The sequence below is a fragment of the Lactuca sativa genome, chromosome 3 (assembly GCF_002870075.4).
Source record: "Lactuca sativa cultivar Salinas chromosome 3, Lsat_Salinas_v11, whole genome shotgun sequence".
In the NCBI taxonomy this organism is placed as follows: Eukaryota; Viridiplantae; Streptophyta; class Magnoliopsida; order Asterales; family Asteraceae; genus Lactuca; species Lactuca sativa.
The window spans coordinates 37,420,443-37,438,311 of record NC_056625.2 but is presented as its reverse complement, the minus strand read 5'-3'; the positions used below and the strand labels follow the sequence as shown (position 1 = coordinate 37,438,311).

Sequence of the window (17,869 nt, the reverse complement as noted above, 5' to 3'; positions counted from 1 at the left end):
CTTGTTTTTACTATTATGCAATTGTTATGATACTGTACATGACGTCCTCCACCCCAGAACGTATTCCACCGTTATCGGTTTTGGCGTGTGACAGATTGCTATCAGAGCCAGGTTTATAGTGAATCAAGTATATCAACGTATAAAAAGATATACGAACTATAAACACTTCGGGACTAAAACACTCTGACCAAGAATATATACTTATAAATACTAAAATATTTAATTAAGTATATATATATACACACACACACACACACTCACCACTACAAAAGGGTCAATATTATACTAGGACAGAACAAAAATATTAAGATTGTTGAACAGCACAATTAAGCTTAGAGACATATAGTCACATCTGGGTGGATGTAGCCCGATCAACTACATTTTTCCAGGAGTGACTAGCATGTGCCTAAGAGTGATTGTGGTGTTACAACAAGTCTAAAAACTTACCAACACTACCACAAGAACGTTAGAACAAGAATACTATAGGAGTATTCTGCATTCTACTAACTATGTATGTGATAACTAAAATGGGTCGTTACTGGTAGGACAATGGTTGCTAAGTGGATACACCACGGTTACATGTAACTAGGGCGTTATAGACTCAGAATCTGTGGCCTTGGCTTCATTTCTTGTTCTTGTTTGATTGGGGATCTAAAGTTAGGGTTGCTTATTCGAAGGACTATCCTGCTCCGGTTACATGTAATTGGTATGCACTATGCAAGTATTGGGTCGACCAATAACGATCCATCTCATAAGTATCCTAGATAAGTACGTCTATTAACCTTTCTCTCCCCATTCTCACGTAGATAGCATGGCTGGCTTCTACTACCCCGGTGATCCGTGTTATCCAAACCAGGGCAATGGAGGATGGCTCGATGAGGAGCCAGAAGATGATCACCCGATCCCTTTGGATGATCATCACGCAGAAGGCTTTTCGAATAGCTCCAACTCCGAGCCAGAAGTTAACAACCTACCCCCTGAAGCTCCTAACCCCAACCCCCGTCTGACATTTCAAGGTCCCACTCCCATGTGGGCAATAACCTTGAACCGATGGAGCGATGAGCAGGGTCAGCCCTCACCTTTCAATGGAGACCGAAGTTTCTACAACATAAGCGAGGGAGGTTCAGCGGACCGAGTCTTGCCCATCATGGTCCGAAGGATTTCCAGGAACGTCAAATAAGGTCAAGTTGCCATTGGCCGAGTTGTGGAAGTGGATGCCAACTCTAATCTCAACACTGTTCGCATCTTCTATGGATAGGACAAGGAGGACCAATGAGGCTCTGCAGCAACAGCTAGCTGCATCTCGAGCCGAAGTTAGGGAACTCCGAGCACGCCAACGGGCTCATGAGCGACATCTTTTAGAAGTTGTACGCCAACTGGCCGACTTGAGGATTCACCCAAGGGGTACCCGTCGCCAGTAGAAGATGTCAACTCATCCCTCTTTTGTTTAAAGGATCAGCCTTTCCTTTTATACTTTCAATAGGACACTTGTCTGTAAACATTTCCTAACTAGAAAATACCCTAACTGAACTCCTAGGCTGCCAACGTTTTCCCTTATGATTTGATGTAAGACCTACTACTAGGTCATTTTTTCCTGAACTCATTTTACATCATGAATACCAGTAATATTGGCAGTTAACTATTTTGTTGCTATGACTCTCTCTCTGATTATTGGTCTATGTTGATTTAGTCCATGACACCCTCTTGTCATACTTGCAATAGACTCTTACTATTGTCATCATCCCTATTAACTTTCAGTGAAAGATGCCTCCTCGAAAGCGCCCAAACAGAGGCAGACCAGTGACTCAAACTCCACCTCCACCTCCTCCTCCTCCGCAGTTCGATCCAGTGCTGTTTCAAACAGTTGTGACCGCAGATGTGTCGGCAGCCATGGCCCAAATGAATTATGGCGATGCTAGTGGAGTCGGAATGGGCACTAACTCCAAACATGGTGAAATTCCCTCACGTACACAAGGGTGTACTTATAAAGATTTCATGAACTGCAAGCCCACATTTTTCAATGGGACCGGAGGAATCCTTGCTCTGTCCCAATGGATCGAAAGAGCTGAAGCTGTTTTCGAAATGTTCTCATGCCCCGAAGAAAGCAAAATCAAGTTCGTTGTTGCCACCTTTACCGAAAGGGCCCTGACATGGTGGAATGGCCATGTCAACTCACTCTCTTTAGTGACAGCCAATGCCATGGGGTGGGATACACTGAAGGACCTGCTGAGAAAGGAGTACTGCCCTAGAGGGGAGGTTCAGAAGCTTGAAGAGGAACTTTGGAACCTCAAGATGAAGGGAACAAACATAGTGGCTTATACGGCCAGGTTCTGGGACCTGGTGGCTATGTGTCCTAACATGATCCCTTCTGAGAACAAGAAAATCGAGCGATACATCTGGGGTTTAGTGCCCCCATATCAAGGAAATGTTCTATCCTCCCATCCTGCAACCTTTGACAGCGCCAAGGAGTTGGCCCACAGGTTAATTGATCATGAAACTTCTTCCACTCCAGCAACAGCAACCACAACTACCACTGCACCACCCAAATCAACTGACAAAAAGAGAAAGTGTTGGGATCAGAAGAAGGGCAAGAAAACTCAAACCTCCTCCAAAGACCAACAAATCGTGGCTGTCCATGCTGCCACCACTCCTCTACCCCTGCACTAGCAAAAACTTATGTTGGGAACCTGCCCAAGTGTCCCAAGTGCCCCTTCCATCACAACGGCCCCAGCCGTGAATTGCAATGCACCAAATGCAGCCTGAAGGGCCATACTGTCCGGTTTTGCAGATCCCAACCCAAACCTATCTCTCAAGTCCCCAGTTCGGGAGTGATTCAGGCCTGCTATGGCTGCGGTGAAGCGGGCTATTTCAAAAAAACTGTTCGACGGCTGGGAATGCGGGAGGAATAGGAAGACTACTCGCTATTGGCCACAACGAAGCAGTAGCGGATCCCGCAGTAGTCACGGGTACGTTCCTTCTCAACAACTCTTATGCTTGTGTCTTATTCGATAGTGGTGCAGAAAGAAGCTTCATAAACCAAAACTTTAAACACTTACTTAAACAATCCCCATAACCACTAAAAGAAACATTCGTCGTAGAAATGGCTAACGGAAAGACCGAAAGCTCTAACGAAAGTTACATAAGTTGTACCCTCACATTAGATGATCATTCATTCCCAATCGATCTCATACCAGTCTCGATCAAGAGTTTCGATGTCACTGTTGGCATGGACTGGTTGAGTCTTCATCGCGCTGATATTCTATGTTTCGACAAAGCCATCGGCCTAAATCCACCGAATCATGAAACTTTGTTAATCTACGGAGACAAACCCGGTACGAGCCTTCGTATCATCTCAAGTATTCAAGCCCATAAATACTTGCGTAAGGAATATCGCGCCTTCCTTGCACACGTCGTCTACACAAGCCAGAAAGCGAGAGATCCAAAAGACATTCCTGTTGTATGCGATTTCCCTGACGTCTTTCCAGAGGACCTTCCAGGTTTACCTCCCAAACGTCAGGTTGAGTTCAGAATCAACCTAGTCCCAGGAGCTACCCCCGTAGCTAAGTCGCCCTATCGTTTAGCGCCTGCAGAGATGCAAGAACTATCCGGCGAACTTAACGAGCTGCTCAACAAGGGCTTTATAAGACCAAGCTTCTCACCCTGGGGAGCTCCGGTCTTGTTCGTAAAGAAGGACGGATCGTTCCGTATGTGCATCGATTATAGGGAACTTAACAAACTCATGATCAAAAATCGCTACCCTCTCCCTCGTATAGACGACCTATTCGACCAACTGCAAGGGGCGAGTTACTTCTCCAAGATTGATCTTAGGTCCGGGTATCACCAGTTACAAGTACTTGAGGAGGATGTTCCAAAGACAGCCTTCCGGACTCGTTACAGGCACTACGAGTTCGTACTGATGCCCTTTGGACTGACTAACGCACCCGCAATATTCATGGACTTGATGAATAGGGTGTGTCGGCCATACTTAGATCAGTTCGTCATCGTCTTTATTGATGATATACTCGTCTACTCTCGGAGCGAGGAAGAACACAGGAATCATCTACGACGAGTCCTAGAAACCATGCGATCGGAGAAGTTATACGCGAAGTTCTCTAAGTGCGAATTTTGGATCCGAAGAGTTGAATTCTTAGGACACGTGGTTAGTGAGGAAGGAATCCACGTGGACCCATCCAAGATTAAAGCTATCAAGAACTGGTCAGCACCGAAGACGCCTACAGAAATTCGTCAATTTCTGGGCCTCGCTGGCTACAACCGCAGATTCATTCAGAACTTCTCTCGGATTGCGAAACCCCTTACCACATTGACATAGAAAGGCGTAACATTTGACTGGGAAGAGAAACAGGAGAAGGCATTCCAGACCCTGAAGCGAGCTCTATGCACCGCACCGGTATTATCCCTTCCCGAAGGGACAGAAGATTTTGTGGTATACTGCGATGCATCGAACCAAGGGCTGGGTTGTGTCTTGATGCAACGAGGAAAGGTCATCGCCTATGACTCAAGACGGCTGAAGACACATGAGGTTAATTACACCACTCACGACCTCGAGTTAGGGGCGGTTGTATTCGCTTTAAAGATCTGGAGACATTACTTATATGGAACAAAGAGCATAATATACACTGATCATAAAAGCCTCCAACACATATTGAACCAGAAAGAGCTGAACATGAGACAACGACGATGGGTCGAACTACTCAATGATTACGACTGTGAGATTCGTTATCACCCAGGAAAAGCCAATGTAGTAGCAGACGCCCTAAGTAGAAAAGAGTATTCCGGTCGAAGAGTCAAGTCATTGACAATGACTATCCATTCGCACCTACCCGCACAGATTAAGGAGGCTCATCTCGAAGCCTTAAAGCCTGAGAATGTGGCGGGAGAATCCCTATGTGGAATGGATAAGAACTTGGAGGTCAAGGGTGACGAAGCCTATTATCTTATGGACCGAATCTGGACTCCGCACCACGGTGGTTTTAGAGACTTGGTCTTGAATCCGTTCACCCAGGTTCAGATAAGATGTATTTGGATCTCAAAAAGCTATACTGGTGGCCTAACATGAAAGCGGAGATTGCTACTTTCGTGAGTAAGTGCCTTACTTGCACAAAGGTCAAGGTTGAATACCATAAGCCATCAGGTCTCCTCCAACAACCAGAGATACCGGAGTGGAAGTGGGAGCGGATCACTATGGATTTCATAACCAAGCTACCCAAGACAACGGGTGGGTTGGATACCATATGGATCATTGTCGACAGACTGACCAAGTCTACACACTTCCTACCCATCAAAGAAATAGATAAGATGGAGAAACTCACAAGAACATACATTAAGGAGATAGTATGACAGCATGGTGTCCCTGTATCTATTATCTCTTATAGAGATAGTAGGTTTACTTCGAGATTTTGGCAATCACTGCAAAAAGCATTAGGGACGAGGCTGGACATGAGTACAGCCTACCATCCGCAGACTGACAGACAAAGTGAGAGGACGATCCAAACCTTAGAGGATATGTTGCGAGCCTGTGTGATTGACTTTGGTAAGGCGTGGGATACACACTTACCCTTTGTGGAGTTTTCCTACAACAATAGTTATCATACGAGCATCAAGGCAGCTCTATTTGAAGCCCTCTACAGCCGGAAGTGCAGATCCCCTCTGTGCTGGGCTGAGGTGGGTGACACTTAGTTAGCCAAAGGACGAGTTCCTGATAGCGCCCTCACGGGTCCGGATGTCATTCGAGAAACGACCGAGAAAATTGTACAGATTCACGGATGATTAAAAGCCGCTAGGGATCGACAGAAAAGCTACGCAGACAAACGAAGAAAACCTTTGGAATTCCAGGTGGGAGACCGAATCCTTTTGAAAGTCTCACCCTGGAAGGGCACGATACGCTTTGGAAAGCGAGGAAAGCTGAACCCAAGGTACATAGGGCCTTTCGAGATTCTCGCCAGAATAGGCCCCGTAGCTTACAAACTCAACCTACCCCACGAGCTTAGTAACATACATCCTACCTTCCACGTATCGAACTTGAAAAAGTGCCTATCCGACGAGACTCTTGTAATTCCACTCGACGAGATCGAAATCAACGAGAGTCTCAACTTCGTGGAAGAACCTGTGCAAATTATGGATCGAGAAGTCAAGCGAACGAAGCAAAATCGCATCCCAATTGTAAAGGTTCGTTGGAATGCCAAGCGAGGACCGGAGTTCACTTGGGAGCGCAAGGATCAAATGAAACATAAATATCCTCATCTTTTTGCTTAGTTAATATGTAATAACTTAGTTGCTTGAACTATAATTTCGGGACAAAATTCCCCTATCGGGGGGAGGATGTGACAACTTGACACTTTTGCGCTGAGAAATCGATCCATATATCTACAAGTGGCTTGAATTTAGCATATTTTAATGGTATATTGAGTCCGCACTAGTGTTTTAGGCTTAATATATCATAGATATGGACCTTAGGAAGGATTAGGAAGGGTGTTGCATCACAAAATCCAGCCAAACACACCAAGAGAGGTGTGTGCGGCCGCACACTAGTGTGTGCGGCCAAGCCAGCCGCACACCCAGCAGCAAACCCCTCCAGCCTCACACTCAACCCTATATAAAGTGGAGGACCCCCTTCCATTCACTTTTGGCTGCATCCTTTCTCTCTCTATACTTTCTCTCACTAGAAAACCACTCAAGAACACATAGAAGGCTCCCAAAACGTGAAGAACACCATCATTTAGCTTGTCATAGAGGTAAAACACTTGAATCCAAGCCTCAAACTCATAATGTTCTTCATGTTCTTCATCCTATGAAGGAGTGCGGCCGCACACCTTCATCAGGTGGCCGCACACACTCATAATACCCTCCAAAGTGAGAGTAAGGCCACAAAATCGACACATGGGATTCAAGCAAGGAGTGTACGGCCGCACACCCCTATGTACAGCCGCACACACACCCTGTACGGCCGCACACTCTAGTGTGCAGCCTCACTCACAAGTCTGGCCGCATACCCCAGCCGCACACTCACCTTTATGGCCATACACACACCCTAATACTCATATTTGGCCTTAAACTTGCATATATCATTGGGTATAGAACATGGGACACTTAGTCTTAAAGATTCCAAGCCCTTAGGAGGAATTTCCCATCATGTTTAGTCATGAAACACCTTAGCTCTAACTTATATATGTGTCACCATATATTTAATAGGGCTACGTACGTTCAAAGCATCCGTTGACGCTTGACACTCATACGAATCGCATACTCGAACCCTACAATAAACGGTGAGTTCATACCCCTTAATGAACATTTTTAAATGTTTTTACATGTTTTAGGGGGGGGGGGGGAATACAAGAAAAATTCTACAAGTTTTTATTATCAAGTCATATGTGATTTACCAATTATTATAAAAAAATGGATTTTTACACTTCTAGCTGCTTACCAATAAAACTGTTTGAGTTGACTATCAAAAACATTTTTAAGATTTAAATTGTTGTCACTTGTTTTTACTATTATGCAATTGTAATGATACTGTACATGACGTCCTCCACCCCAGAACGTATTCCGCCATTATCGGTTTTGGGGTGTGACAAAAGCTAACCACTGCGACCATTCTACTGTCGGACGTGTTCTAGCGTCGTTAGGAGGAGGAGCTTTCGGGACCAAAGACGACTGTGAACGGCTGTCAACACCCTTTATCTGTCGTTTCTCCTCCTATGTCGCCATCCGTAGCTGCAACACGGCAGTTGTCGGTGTTAATCCGGCTGCCCCTCGCCTTCTTTCCATTATGTAGCAACTATCGCCACGGTTACTGTCGACGAAGCCTAGGCTGCTGAGGACCGACGTCGTGGATGTGTTGCTGGCATTCTCGAATGCGCCTCTTTCCATTTCTGTTCTGCCGTCAGTCACACCACCGGTACCGCCAAGTGTTTACACCGCTAGCGTTGTTGTTGCCGCTGTTTCAAGTTGTTGTCGTTCGCCGTACGCCACCAGGTGGGTGTTTGTGTTCATACTTCGAGCAAGGATGTGTGTTATTTGCCGGAGAGCGCGGAAACCACCATGGTGGTTGTCGCCACTTCTTCTTTTATGCCACCATCAGCCACCGTGTGTGGGTGGCTCTGTGTGTGTATGTGTTTTAGTGTAACTTGTGTGAGATTTATTGTGTTATGTTGTATGTACATTGTTTGATCGGAAAACCGAAGAAACCCACCACCACCACCGTAGGGTAGTGGCGGCCACCTTCTGTCGCCGTGTTGGGTGGCGGTGTGCATTTGTGTGTGACTGGATTGCTATTTGGGATGCTTGTACATGTTTTGGTCTAGAATCATAACCACCTCCACAAGGTGGTGGCTGCCGTCGTCGACCACCACCGCCCGAGGTGGCAGTGGGTGGTGTCCGGCCTAGTGAAACCTTAATTGACCTAAAAACTTAACCTTTGGACTAATTGGCACATGATTGGGTTGGAAACCCTAATTAGGGTTTAGAAAACCCTAATTTTATATACGTTAGTTTTGGAATTGTTGGGACCCACATTTTGGACCGTTGGATTGGAATTATGAATTAAGCCCGACCACATTGTATGGTTGACCTAGTAGAGTGATAGACTTAATGGATTAAGTCCTTGATGGGTTAAGTTTTCTTAATTAACCCTAATTGTCATTTTATGTGAAAACCCTGATTATGTTGGGTTTGCGTTGGGCTTTTCTATTGGGCTTAGATGTTTAGATTCTTGATAGGCCATCAAAGAACAAGTATATGTACTAAGATATTTGGATTGGCTTAAGGGTAAGGCTCATGTGTGGGGTTTGGTCCTAATTTGTAAAATTGGGACATATGTTGGGCCTTAGTTCATTGTTTGGCTTTTGGGCCTTCAGAGTGTGTGTTTGGGCCTTGGGCTGGGATCAAGCTAGGTTGGGGGTAAAGTAGTCTTTTTACCCCAAGCATGAACTTATGTTGATGTATTAGAACCCAATTATTAATTGGATATTGTTTTGATGTTGACAATTCGGGAATCTGTAATCCAGCAACTAGAGTTTTATTCGCGGGACTTCAGCAGTGCGAGGTGAGCTACCTTCCCTGTATTAGTGGGTCGAAGGCACCAATGTCGGCCCACTAGTAATTGTTATGATAGAGATGATTGTCTTTGTAATAATTGCATGGTATGTCACTATCTGTTGAGATTTATGTGCTTGTTTGCTATGTTATTATGTGGTAGTTGTAAGGGGTGAAATAGACCCCGTAACCGGTTGAAATAAAACCGGAAGGTAGGTCGGGCACCCAGATATGTCTGACAATATGTTTATGTATGTTATTATGTGGTAGTGGTAGGGGGTGAAATAGACCCCGTAACCAGCTGAAATAAACTGGAGGGTAGGTCGGGCACCCGGATATGCTTGACAGCGTAGGTCGAGCACCCAATTATGCTTGACAATATGCTTGTGTTGCATGTGGTATGTTGGGGAAGTTCGCTAAGCTTTGTGCTTACGGTTTTCAGTTTGTGTTTCAGGTACTTCGGTTTTCAAACAAGGGAGCTCCGGATGATTGCAGGACATGCACCATATGTTTCCGCATTTTATAATTTATTATGATTTGAAATAATATAAAAAAGTGACAAATGTACAAACGTATAAACTTTATAGAAGTATTATGGTATTTTTTCCAATCCGTGCCCAAAATGAGACATAATGGTGAAGTTTAGTGACCATACATATAAAAAAAAGTTTACTGATCATAACAAACGTTTATAAAACGTAATTGCTGCTTAATAAAACTAGCCTTATATTTACAACGAACTTCTTAGGGTTGCAACAAACGTTGCATCGGGATTTCAAGCTGTATGAAGTGTTATTTGGCGAGTATACAACTTAGGGGCTCATAGTAACAAGTGATGAAACTACAGGGGCCAATGGAAAAATTATAAACATTAAAAACTGTACGGTACAACTCAGTAATGCATGTCCAAATTCAATCGGAAAAATAATCCTCGCCGTATATCTATCGGCAGTAAAGATCGGAGGGGACGTATTTTGATCTGCGTGGATGGTTCGATCATCGCCATGGCGTCGTCTCTTTCTCCTTCTACTTCTCTGACCAATATTCCTTCTGACCCAGGCATATTCCCATTTCTTACTCCCTCTATACTAATATGGATTTTGATACATTTCTTTTACCCATGCTTTCAGGGTTTTGTGATTCTATTCGTGGTTCTGTAAATTTCTCGTCTTATTGTGTTCTTCCATGCTTAATGATTTAGGGTTTATGGTGTTTGCACTTGTGTAACATTTGCCGCACAAGACTTGTGAGACTATCTCGTTAAAACCTACTCGTCCCCAAACCCTTATTGAAATTACAGTGGTTTATTGATTTGGCAGAAAAGTAGCTGTGTGCTTATTTCGATCGTTGCAGATTGTTGATTGTTTTAGACTTTTAGTTTTACTCAGCGTGATTAGGTTTTCTTTTCTTTTTTAAGTATTTGACTAATAGTCAAACAATTACTTTCGTAACCAGTTGTTGCTATTTTCATGCTAAAGTCGAGTAATTGATATCGATTTTGTTTTTGAAATTGCAAAGAATCAACGCTATTTGCCGATTTTGGTCGTCGCAAATCGTTGATTGTGTTAATTTTATTTTGCTCAACATGATTAGGGTTTTATAAAGCATTTGACTAATAGTCAAACGACTATCTATTAAAACAATTTTGTTGCGATTTCCATGGGAAGACTGGCGTAATTGATATGAACATTGTCAAAAACTAATCGCCTGATTGTTCATTACTTGTAATCTAATTATCAAATTGTTTTTTCTTCCGAACGGTTGTAGCCCTAATTTTGGATCGAACAGAGTATTTTTCCCGAAACGATTCAGTTGATTACAATGTAGAACCCTAAATCTGGTCACTGGTGAAAACCACTAACCCCTACTCATCTGATTATATTATCTAATATTTTCAGATCTGAAACTCAATGAACTTTGCATATACAACACTTAGATTCTTTACACAGTGTTATTATTATCTATTATTTTGAAGTTGTTTTTCAGGCGGGGAAGCAGTTCCTGTCCACATTGTTACTAATGCAAGCCAACTTCCATCTGAATTCTTACAACCATCTTCTGATAACAAATTGGTGATTGGTTTTGACTGTGAAGGTGTCGACCTCTGTAGAAATGGAACCTTGTGTATCATGCAGGTAAAATGCAATTCTCTGATTTCATCTTCTTATAAGTTATTCAACTTTGCTTTTGGTTAAATTTGTGTGTGGCTTTCTTTTCTGATCTTGCAGTTAGCCTTTCGAGATGCCATATATCTGGTTGATGCAATTGAAGGTGGAAATTCACTTATTGAAGCCTGTAAGCCTGCACTTGAATCTAGTCACATCACTAAAGTAATTCATGATTGCAAACGAGATAGTGAGGTCTATAATTTTGATATAATCCACTTCTAGCCTTTTTCACTCTCTCCACAAACATGTTTGTGTGATCTTTTTTGTTTCACTTGTATTTCTGTAGGCATTGTATTTTCAGTTCAACATCAAATTGCACAACGTTTTTGATACCCAGGTGAGTTCCTTTTAATTCTTCTTTTCTTCTTTCAGAAACGAAATTTGCTGAGTATTTTATGTTTTGAAAAAATACAGATTGCTTACAGTTTAATTGAAGAACAAGAAGGTGGGACAAAAGTCCCAGATGACTACATATCATTTGTTAGTCTGCTTGCTGATCCACGTTACTGTGGTGTATCGTATCTTGAGAAGGAAGAAGTTAGAGTTCTTCTGAGGAAGGTATGTGATTATTAATAATAAAATAATTGTGAAGGTTTTAATGAGTGGAATGGAATTTATGAATCAGGACCCAAACTTCTGGAAATACAGACCATTGTCTGAATTGATGATACGTGCAGCTACAGATGATGTACGTTTTCTTCTGTACATATATGACAAGATGGTTGTAAAGATGAATGAAAAATCATTGTGGTATCTTGGTGTTCGTGGTAGTCTTTATTGTCGATGTTTCTGCATTTCTGATAACAATTATGCAGATTGGCCCCCTCTCCCTCCAGTTCCAGGTTTGTGAATTTACTAATTTGACCTTTTGCAATAGGTATTGATTGGTAAATAATGTTGCAGAGAATCTTGTGGTAAATGAAAATGATCTGGAGGAAGAAATCCTATCGGTTGTTGATGTTCCACCGGGGAAGATGGGGCTTGTTATTGGTAAAAGAGGAGCTTCCATTTTGGCTATTAAGCAGGCTTGCAAGTAATTATTATTATTATTATTATTATTTATATAATATAATTTGGGGTTATCGTTTTGTTAATTTTCCATTGATGAGTTGTTTTTGTTTGTGCTTTGCTTTTAGTGCGGAAATATTCATTGGGGGTGCTAAGGGACCACCAGACAAGGTCAGTAGTAAATAGTAAATACCACTTTTTTTTTTTTCTTTTTAAATAAAAAAGTTTCCTTTAATAATAGAGTTGTGATGTTGTTATATGAGTTATGTAGGTGTTTGTAATTGGGCCAGTGAGGCAAGTGAGGAAAGCGGAAGCCATTGTAAGGGGAAGGATGGTGGAAGTCTATTACTAAATTTGCTAAGCTCTTCTAAGATGCAAAATGTTCTGTAATCACTCACACTTGTCCTTCTTCATATACTTTGTAATAAGCCAACCAGCACTAGCCAAGTGGGAAGAATATGGTTACTTTGTGTTTCGTAATTGGGCATGATAATGGTTACTTTAGTGCTTTAACCCGAACTACCCCAATTTTTTTTCTTTTTTTGGAAATATGCATTTTTAAACTCAATTTTGCTTAAATTCTCATCATCTTTTTGGTATGAAAATGACATGTTTTTATTTGCATTTTTAAAATAACAAAGCCGAATCATAGATCACTTGATAACATTGTTTTCCAGTTCTTGAATCATGGTAGATACATGAAACTCAAGTTACATCCACAGATGTTTGTGGTTTGCATGTTGCTATAAACCGTATAGCATGAAATATACGTTGCTACTTTGCATGAAGGTAAAAATCCATTACTATGAACAAAAACCATTTCGTGTACCCTTTAGAAAATAAAATTAAGAATACAAATATACAATACTTAAGAGGAAGCTACCTTCTATAAATGAAATTCAAATAATACAATTATAATTGGTCAACTAATTTAAATTTGCCCATGCAAGCGATGGATCACTAGACAATACTTGATCAAAAAATATAAATAAACAGGGCAATAAGCATGTCTAGGCATGGATTTTTTAAAGTGAAAATTGAAATGCAATAACACAAAATTTGTTTCTTTTGAATGCACTACTAACTGCTAACCTCTAATTGTATTAATCCTTGTTCAAGACTTTGGGGACTTTAATATAAGGCGCCTCATAACTTGGGACAGCAGCTATAATAGCATCCCTGTTACCAAATGATTACAATGTTCTTAGATTAAGTATGAACAATAAACCATTGCGCATTTTACAAACAGAAAATAAATAAATACCTATTCTCAAATGTTTCAGGACTATCTTCACGAAAGCTTCCTGCTTCAGTATCTATAAATAAATCACAATTGATGCAATGCACGGGCAAGGCTCCAATGTTATTAAAGCAAGGAACAAGTATAAAACTTTCAAATAACTAAGCAAACTTGAATCTATCTAAGCACCTGCACGAATAGCTGGTTCAATACTTTGAAGATCCACATCTTGGAGTTGCCCAAACCTGTTCCAAATTATCCAAGTATGTGAAGAAAATTTATATAATATTGGTGTATAAACATAACCACAATACAAAGATTAAAGATAAGTTTATTTAGCTTGTTTGAACAATTGACATCATATCTGCAGAAGGTAAGAGGAATACCAGTCTACTACTTGCTGAATTTTGGGAGCAAACTCTTCAGCCTATAATGCATCACAAAAAAAGAACTATTACTAATAGTAATAGTATCAAGAAATGACCATTGACATGTAATCTTAATGATCAAGGAATACCATTCTTTTGTATTAACAATTTGAAAGATGTATTGTGGTGGGTACCTCTTGTGGAGTGAGAGAGATACGGGCGGTTTCTGCTAAACGGGTCACATCGGGTCGCTCCAAATTGGAATGAATCGAGTAGTTGCGACCTCCAACCCTAACCCTCTTTTCATTCTGTGTAAGAAGTTGATGAAATCCAGATCTTGAGATGTGATTGAGCAGAATACTTTCAGATAAAAATGCTGGTGCTAGCACAAGTAATGCTCGGCTCCCCATTTGTCTCTACTATCTGAAACAAACTTCCATACATTGCATCAATGAGTACCACTGTTTGTTGATTCTTGATCCAATTTAATTGAGCATTTAGATATTGAACATAAATTTGAACCTAGTTAAGATATCTTAAATCGCATAAAATACGTATCCCTGGGTATATACCCATATTTGTATCAATCTAACAAACATGCAGAAAGATTGTTTATAATCTTCATAACTTCCCACTACAATCTGTCTTCTATGATTACGAACAAAGTTGCAGCAAAAATCAGAGCTAGAGCATCCAAAACCTCAAGAATGTGAAAATTTGACTATTTTGTCAACCAAATTTGGAATTCAAAATAAATCAAATTAAAACTTTGATTTTATATACAACAGTTAAGTGGGTGAAGAAAATACCTGCAATTCTGGTATTTGAAGAATACAACGAGCAAATGAAAAGAGATTTGACAGAAGAGAAGACAGCCTGAGTGATTTGAAGGCTTCAGCCAAGTGTTGTTTGAGCAAGGGTTTCTATCTGGACGATTTTTAAGAGTGTTTTTGGCTAAGCTAATTTACAATGATAAGCACTTTTTAACTTATAGGGGTGTTAAAATGGAGTTTTTACAACAGTGTTTGGATTAGCTTATCCAGTGTCAAAATTCTATAAGCTGATAAGCACTTTTTAGTGTTTGGCAAAAGAAAAATGCTTATATAAGCATATAAGTAAGCATCTTAAGAACATCATCCAAAAACACTAGGAGGAAATCAGTAGCATCTATTGTTCATTCCCAAGTTACCAACATAAAAATTCAAAAGTTAAACATTAAAACATGTATCCTAGATTTGATAAGTGAAAACATGCATACTAAGAAGGTATTATCCCTCTCAGGCATTTGATCAAACAGCTTGCCTGCAAACACATTCCATTTTTTACAGAACACTGTGCACATCAGATTTCATACATTTGAACATCAAACACAATTAGCAAATCAGTAGCAGCAAATCAATTATCAATGAAAGTAAGAAATCAACTAACAGAATTCCAGGGAAAAACTTGAACTTAACGATTGATATTAAAACAATACTACCGAAATTTCGTTTGTGAAGAAGGAAATCACAGGAAAAGAAAACCTTTTGGATAAAAAGAAATCGACCAACAACATCAATTGGCGATTTCAAAGAAAGCGGAAAAAAGAAGAAAGAAAGCAGAAAAGAAGGAAGAAAAATGGGACCTGGGGTTGGGTGCGACGGAGTTGCGGCTATCGAATGTCTCCGGCCGGTGGCTTCACAGGGGAGAGTCGACGTGAGGAGCAGATAGCAAGAGGCGATGTTGTAACTTGTAATGAGTAAGGTTTTAGAGAAAATTTCGCAAATGGTCCTTATGGTTTTAATTTTGTCTTCAAAACATTTTTTATGAAACTGTTTTTGCATGAATGGTGCATTTGGACAAAGGGATAATGACTTGGGAGGGTAATAAGGTTTCCAGTCTGTCTGTATTATGTCAATAAGGTTTTTTTTGTGCGTATTAGACCAATATGGTTGTTATTACCGTTTAGAGATAGTCCTTTTTACCCGTTAAAACCGGTAAAAGGACTATTTCTAAACGGTAATAACAACCATATTGGTCTAATACGCACAAAAAAACCTTAGTGACATAATACGGACAAACTGGAAACCTTATTACCCTCCTAAGTCATTAACCCTAATTATTTAGAAAACATGCTTACTAATCAATGTGACTGATTTGTTTGACTGAAAATAGTTACTTCCATTTAAACTTATCTCACAATCCTTCCAGAACTTCTAAGTCCAGAAACTCATATGATTGATGATCTTCATTACATAAATATGCAACATTTTATCAATAACTTCTTTTTTGTCATTTAAATATTTACATGAACACATCCATATGTACAAAAACAAAATCTCACTTTGATACCTCCCATCAATGTCTACATTTGATAACGAATGGAAATGTAAAACCAACAGAGACTTGCAGATGATGTCTATTATCAATTATTTTATAAAAAGCAAAACCACAACATGAACTAAGAAATTGAAGTTGCAAAATTAATCAAAATCAGCACATAAATAAACACATACATACTATATACAACACATAAACGAAAGTTTATAAAGCATGAAACTTAATGATAGGAAAAGTAAAAAACTTAAAGGAGACTTTATAGAAAGAAAGATCACTCTTACTTGCCACAAATGGTTGAAGACATCAACAAGAAGATCAATCTGACCATAGAATCCACATGTTGTCTTATTATGACTTCAGTAGATGAACTACTGAAACGTAAGAATTGCAATTGAACTCTATTAGCATTTGAAAAGGGAATTAGTGTTAAAAAAAATTTTGGACCATTTCTTGATTTGCGTGTGTCATCCTTGCGCAGGGGCCATGCTAATCTTCTCTGTATCGTTCCAATTTTATCGGATGTCCCCAAAGGGACGACTATAGATGAAGAGCTTCGTCATATAGAGGAGTAGCAGGTTATATGGGACGACGCAAGTTCTAAACGAAGTAGTTTACTGTTGATGGTCATATATTCTCAATGTCTTTAAAATTAGGGTTAATGATTTAGGAGGGTAATAAGGTTTCCAGTTTGTCCGTATTAGGTCACTAAGGTTTTTTTGTGCGTATTAGACCAATATGGTTGTTATTACCGTTTAGAAATAGTCCTTTTTACCCGTTAAAACCGGTAAAAGGACTATTTCTAAACGGTAATAACAACCATATTGGTCTAATACGCATAAAAAAAAACCTTAGTGACCTAATACGGACAAGCTGGAAACCTTATTACCCTCCCAAGTCATTATCCCTTTGGACAAAACCTTAGACCCCAATGGTTTTTTTTATAGAAGTTCGTTAGATGGATCCGTTAAGTTGAAACTTTTTTAGATAATGACCATTTATGACAATTTATGAAACTTAACTTAAGGACCATTTGTAAAATTTCGCCTAAGGACCATTCATGAAACTAAAAGAAAATCTATTAAATCTTGTATTAATTACCATAAATCAAATAAGAAGACAAAAAACTAAAACATAGTAAATTTAAAATTTTTACCAAATAAAAAAAACTTATTAATTTTAATCATGCAAATATATTTTATTTTATATAGGAAAATCTTCATAAATCGTCCATGTTGTTCCAAAAAAATCGAATTTGATCTTTATTTATTTATTTTGTCTTCAAGGATGGTCTTTGTGGTTTGAAAACCTTCAATGGATAACACCTTCTATTTTTGTCTGTTAAGTCCGAACATGTGCGAGTCATATGAGGAAAAATCGTCTTTTACAAACCACAAGACTATTTATGAAAAAAATTATATTTTATATTTAGACTAAACCTCATCCCTCTTTTGTTCATTGTATCTTGCCTCCTCCTCCTTCTTCTAGACCCAACTCCAACAAGACCTAATGTCGCCTAGAAAATGTCTCTTACCTATTGCTTCTTTTTATCCAGGGATATAAGTTCATCAAAGCATCTTTTTTTTTTGTTAAAAATTGTCGCATCTCATCCTTGGAGCGAAAAGAACTAACAAATGTCATCTTACTTTTCAAATCCTTGACACCAAAAACAATTATAGGACCTAAACCAATCACCATCATTCTCAATAGGTTTGGTA

General features: G+C 39.9%; 2 protein-coding genes and 1 non-coding gene across 4 annotated transcripts; 1 reads left to right on the top strand and 2 right to left on the bottom strand.

The window, feature by feature from the left end:
* Nucleotides 1-9,951: 9,951 nt before the first annotated feature.
* Nucleotides 9,952-12,746, top strand: LOC111905195 (uncharacterized). Its single transcript, XM_023900872.2, has 9 exons — nucleotides 9,952-10,110; nucleotides 11,038-11,186; nucleotides 11,280-11,411; nucleotides 11,506-11,556; nucleotides 11,634-11,777; nucleotides 11,845-12,061; nucleotides 12,123-12,252; nucleotides 12,356-12,398; nucleotides 12,499-12,746. The coding sequence occupies exons 1-9, from the start codon at nucleotides 9,954-9,956 to the stop codon at nucleotides 12,577-12,579; spliced, it is 1,104 nt and encodes a 367-aa protein (XP_023756640.2). The 5' UTR covers nucleotides 9,952-9,953; the 3' UTR covers nucleotides 12,580-12,746.
* Nucleotides 12,747-13,095: 349 nt separating this feature from the next.
* Nucleotides 13,096-15,616, bottom strand: LOC111905196 (glutamyl-tRNA(Gln) amidotransferase subunit C, chloroplastic/mitochondrial). Of its 2 annotated transcripts, XM_023900874.3 has the most exons (7): nucleotides 15,460-15,558; nucleotides 14,645-14,762; nucleotides 14,030-14,258; nucleotides 13,854-13,894; nucleotides 13,657-13,712; nucleotides 13,492-13,543; nucleotides 13,096-13,406 (listed from the first exon to the last, which is right to left on the bottom strand). In XM_023900874.3, the coding sequence occupies exons 3-7, from the start codon at nucleotides 14,243-14,245 to the stop codon at nucleotides 13,331-13,333; spliced, it is 441 nt and encodes a 146-aa protein (XP_023756642.1). In that variant the 5' UTR covers nucleotides 14,246-14,258; nucleotides 14,645-14,762; nucleotides 15,460-15,558; the 3' UTR covers nucleotides 13,096-13,330. The 2 variants fall into 2 exon arrangements, with proteins under 2 accessions (XP_023756642.1, XP_023756641.1); XM_023900873.2 differs by lacking the exon at nucleotides 14,645-14,762 and having other exon boundaries at nucleotides 15,460-15,616.
* Nucleotides 15,617-16,586: 970 nt separating this feature from the next.
* On the bottom strand, nucleotides 16,587-16,689 carry LOC111905250 (U6 spliceosomal RNA). Its single transcript, XR_002854780.2, has one exon. It is a non-coding gene; the product is annotated as a U6 spliceosomal RNA (small nuclear RNA).
* Between the last annotated feature and the right edge of the window lie 1,180 nt (nucleotides 16,690-17,869).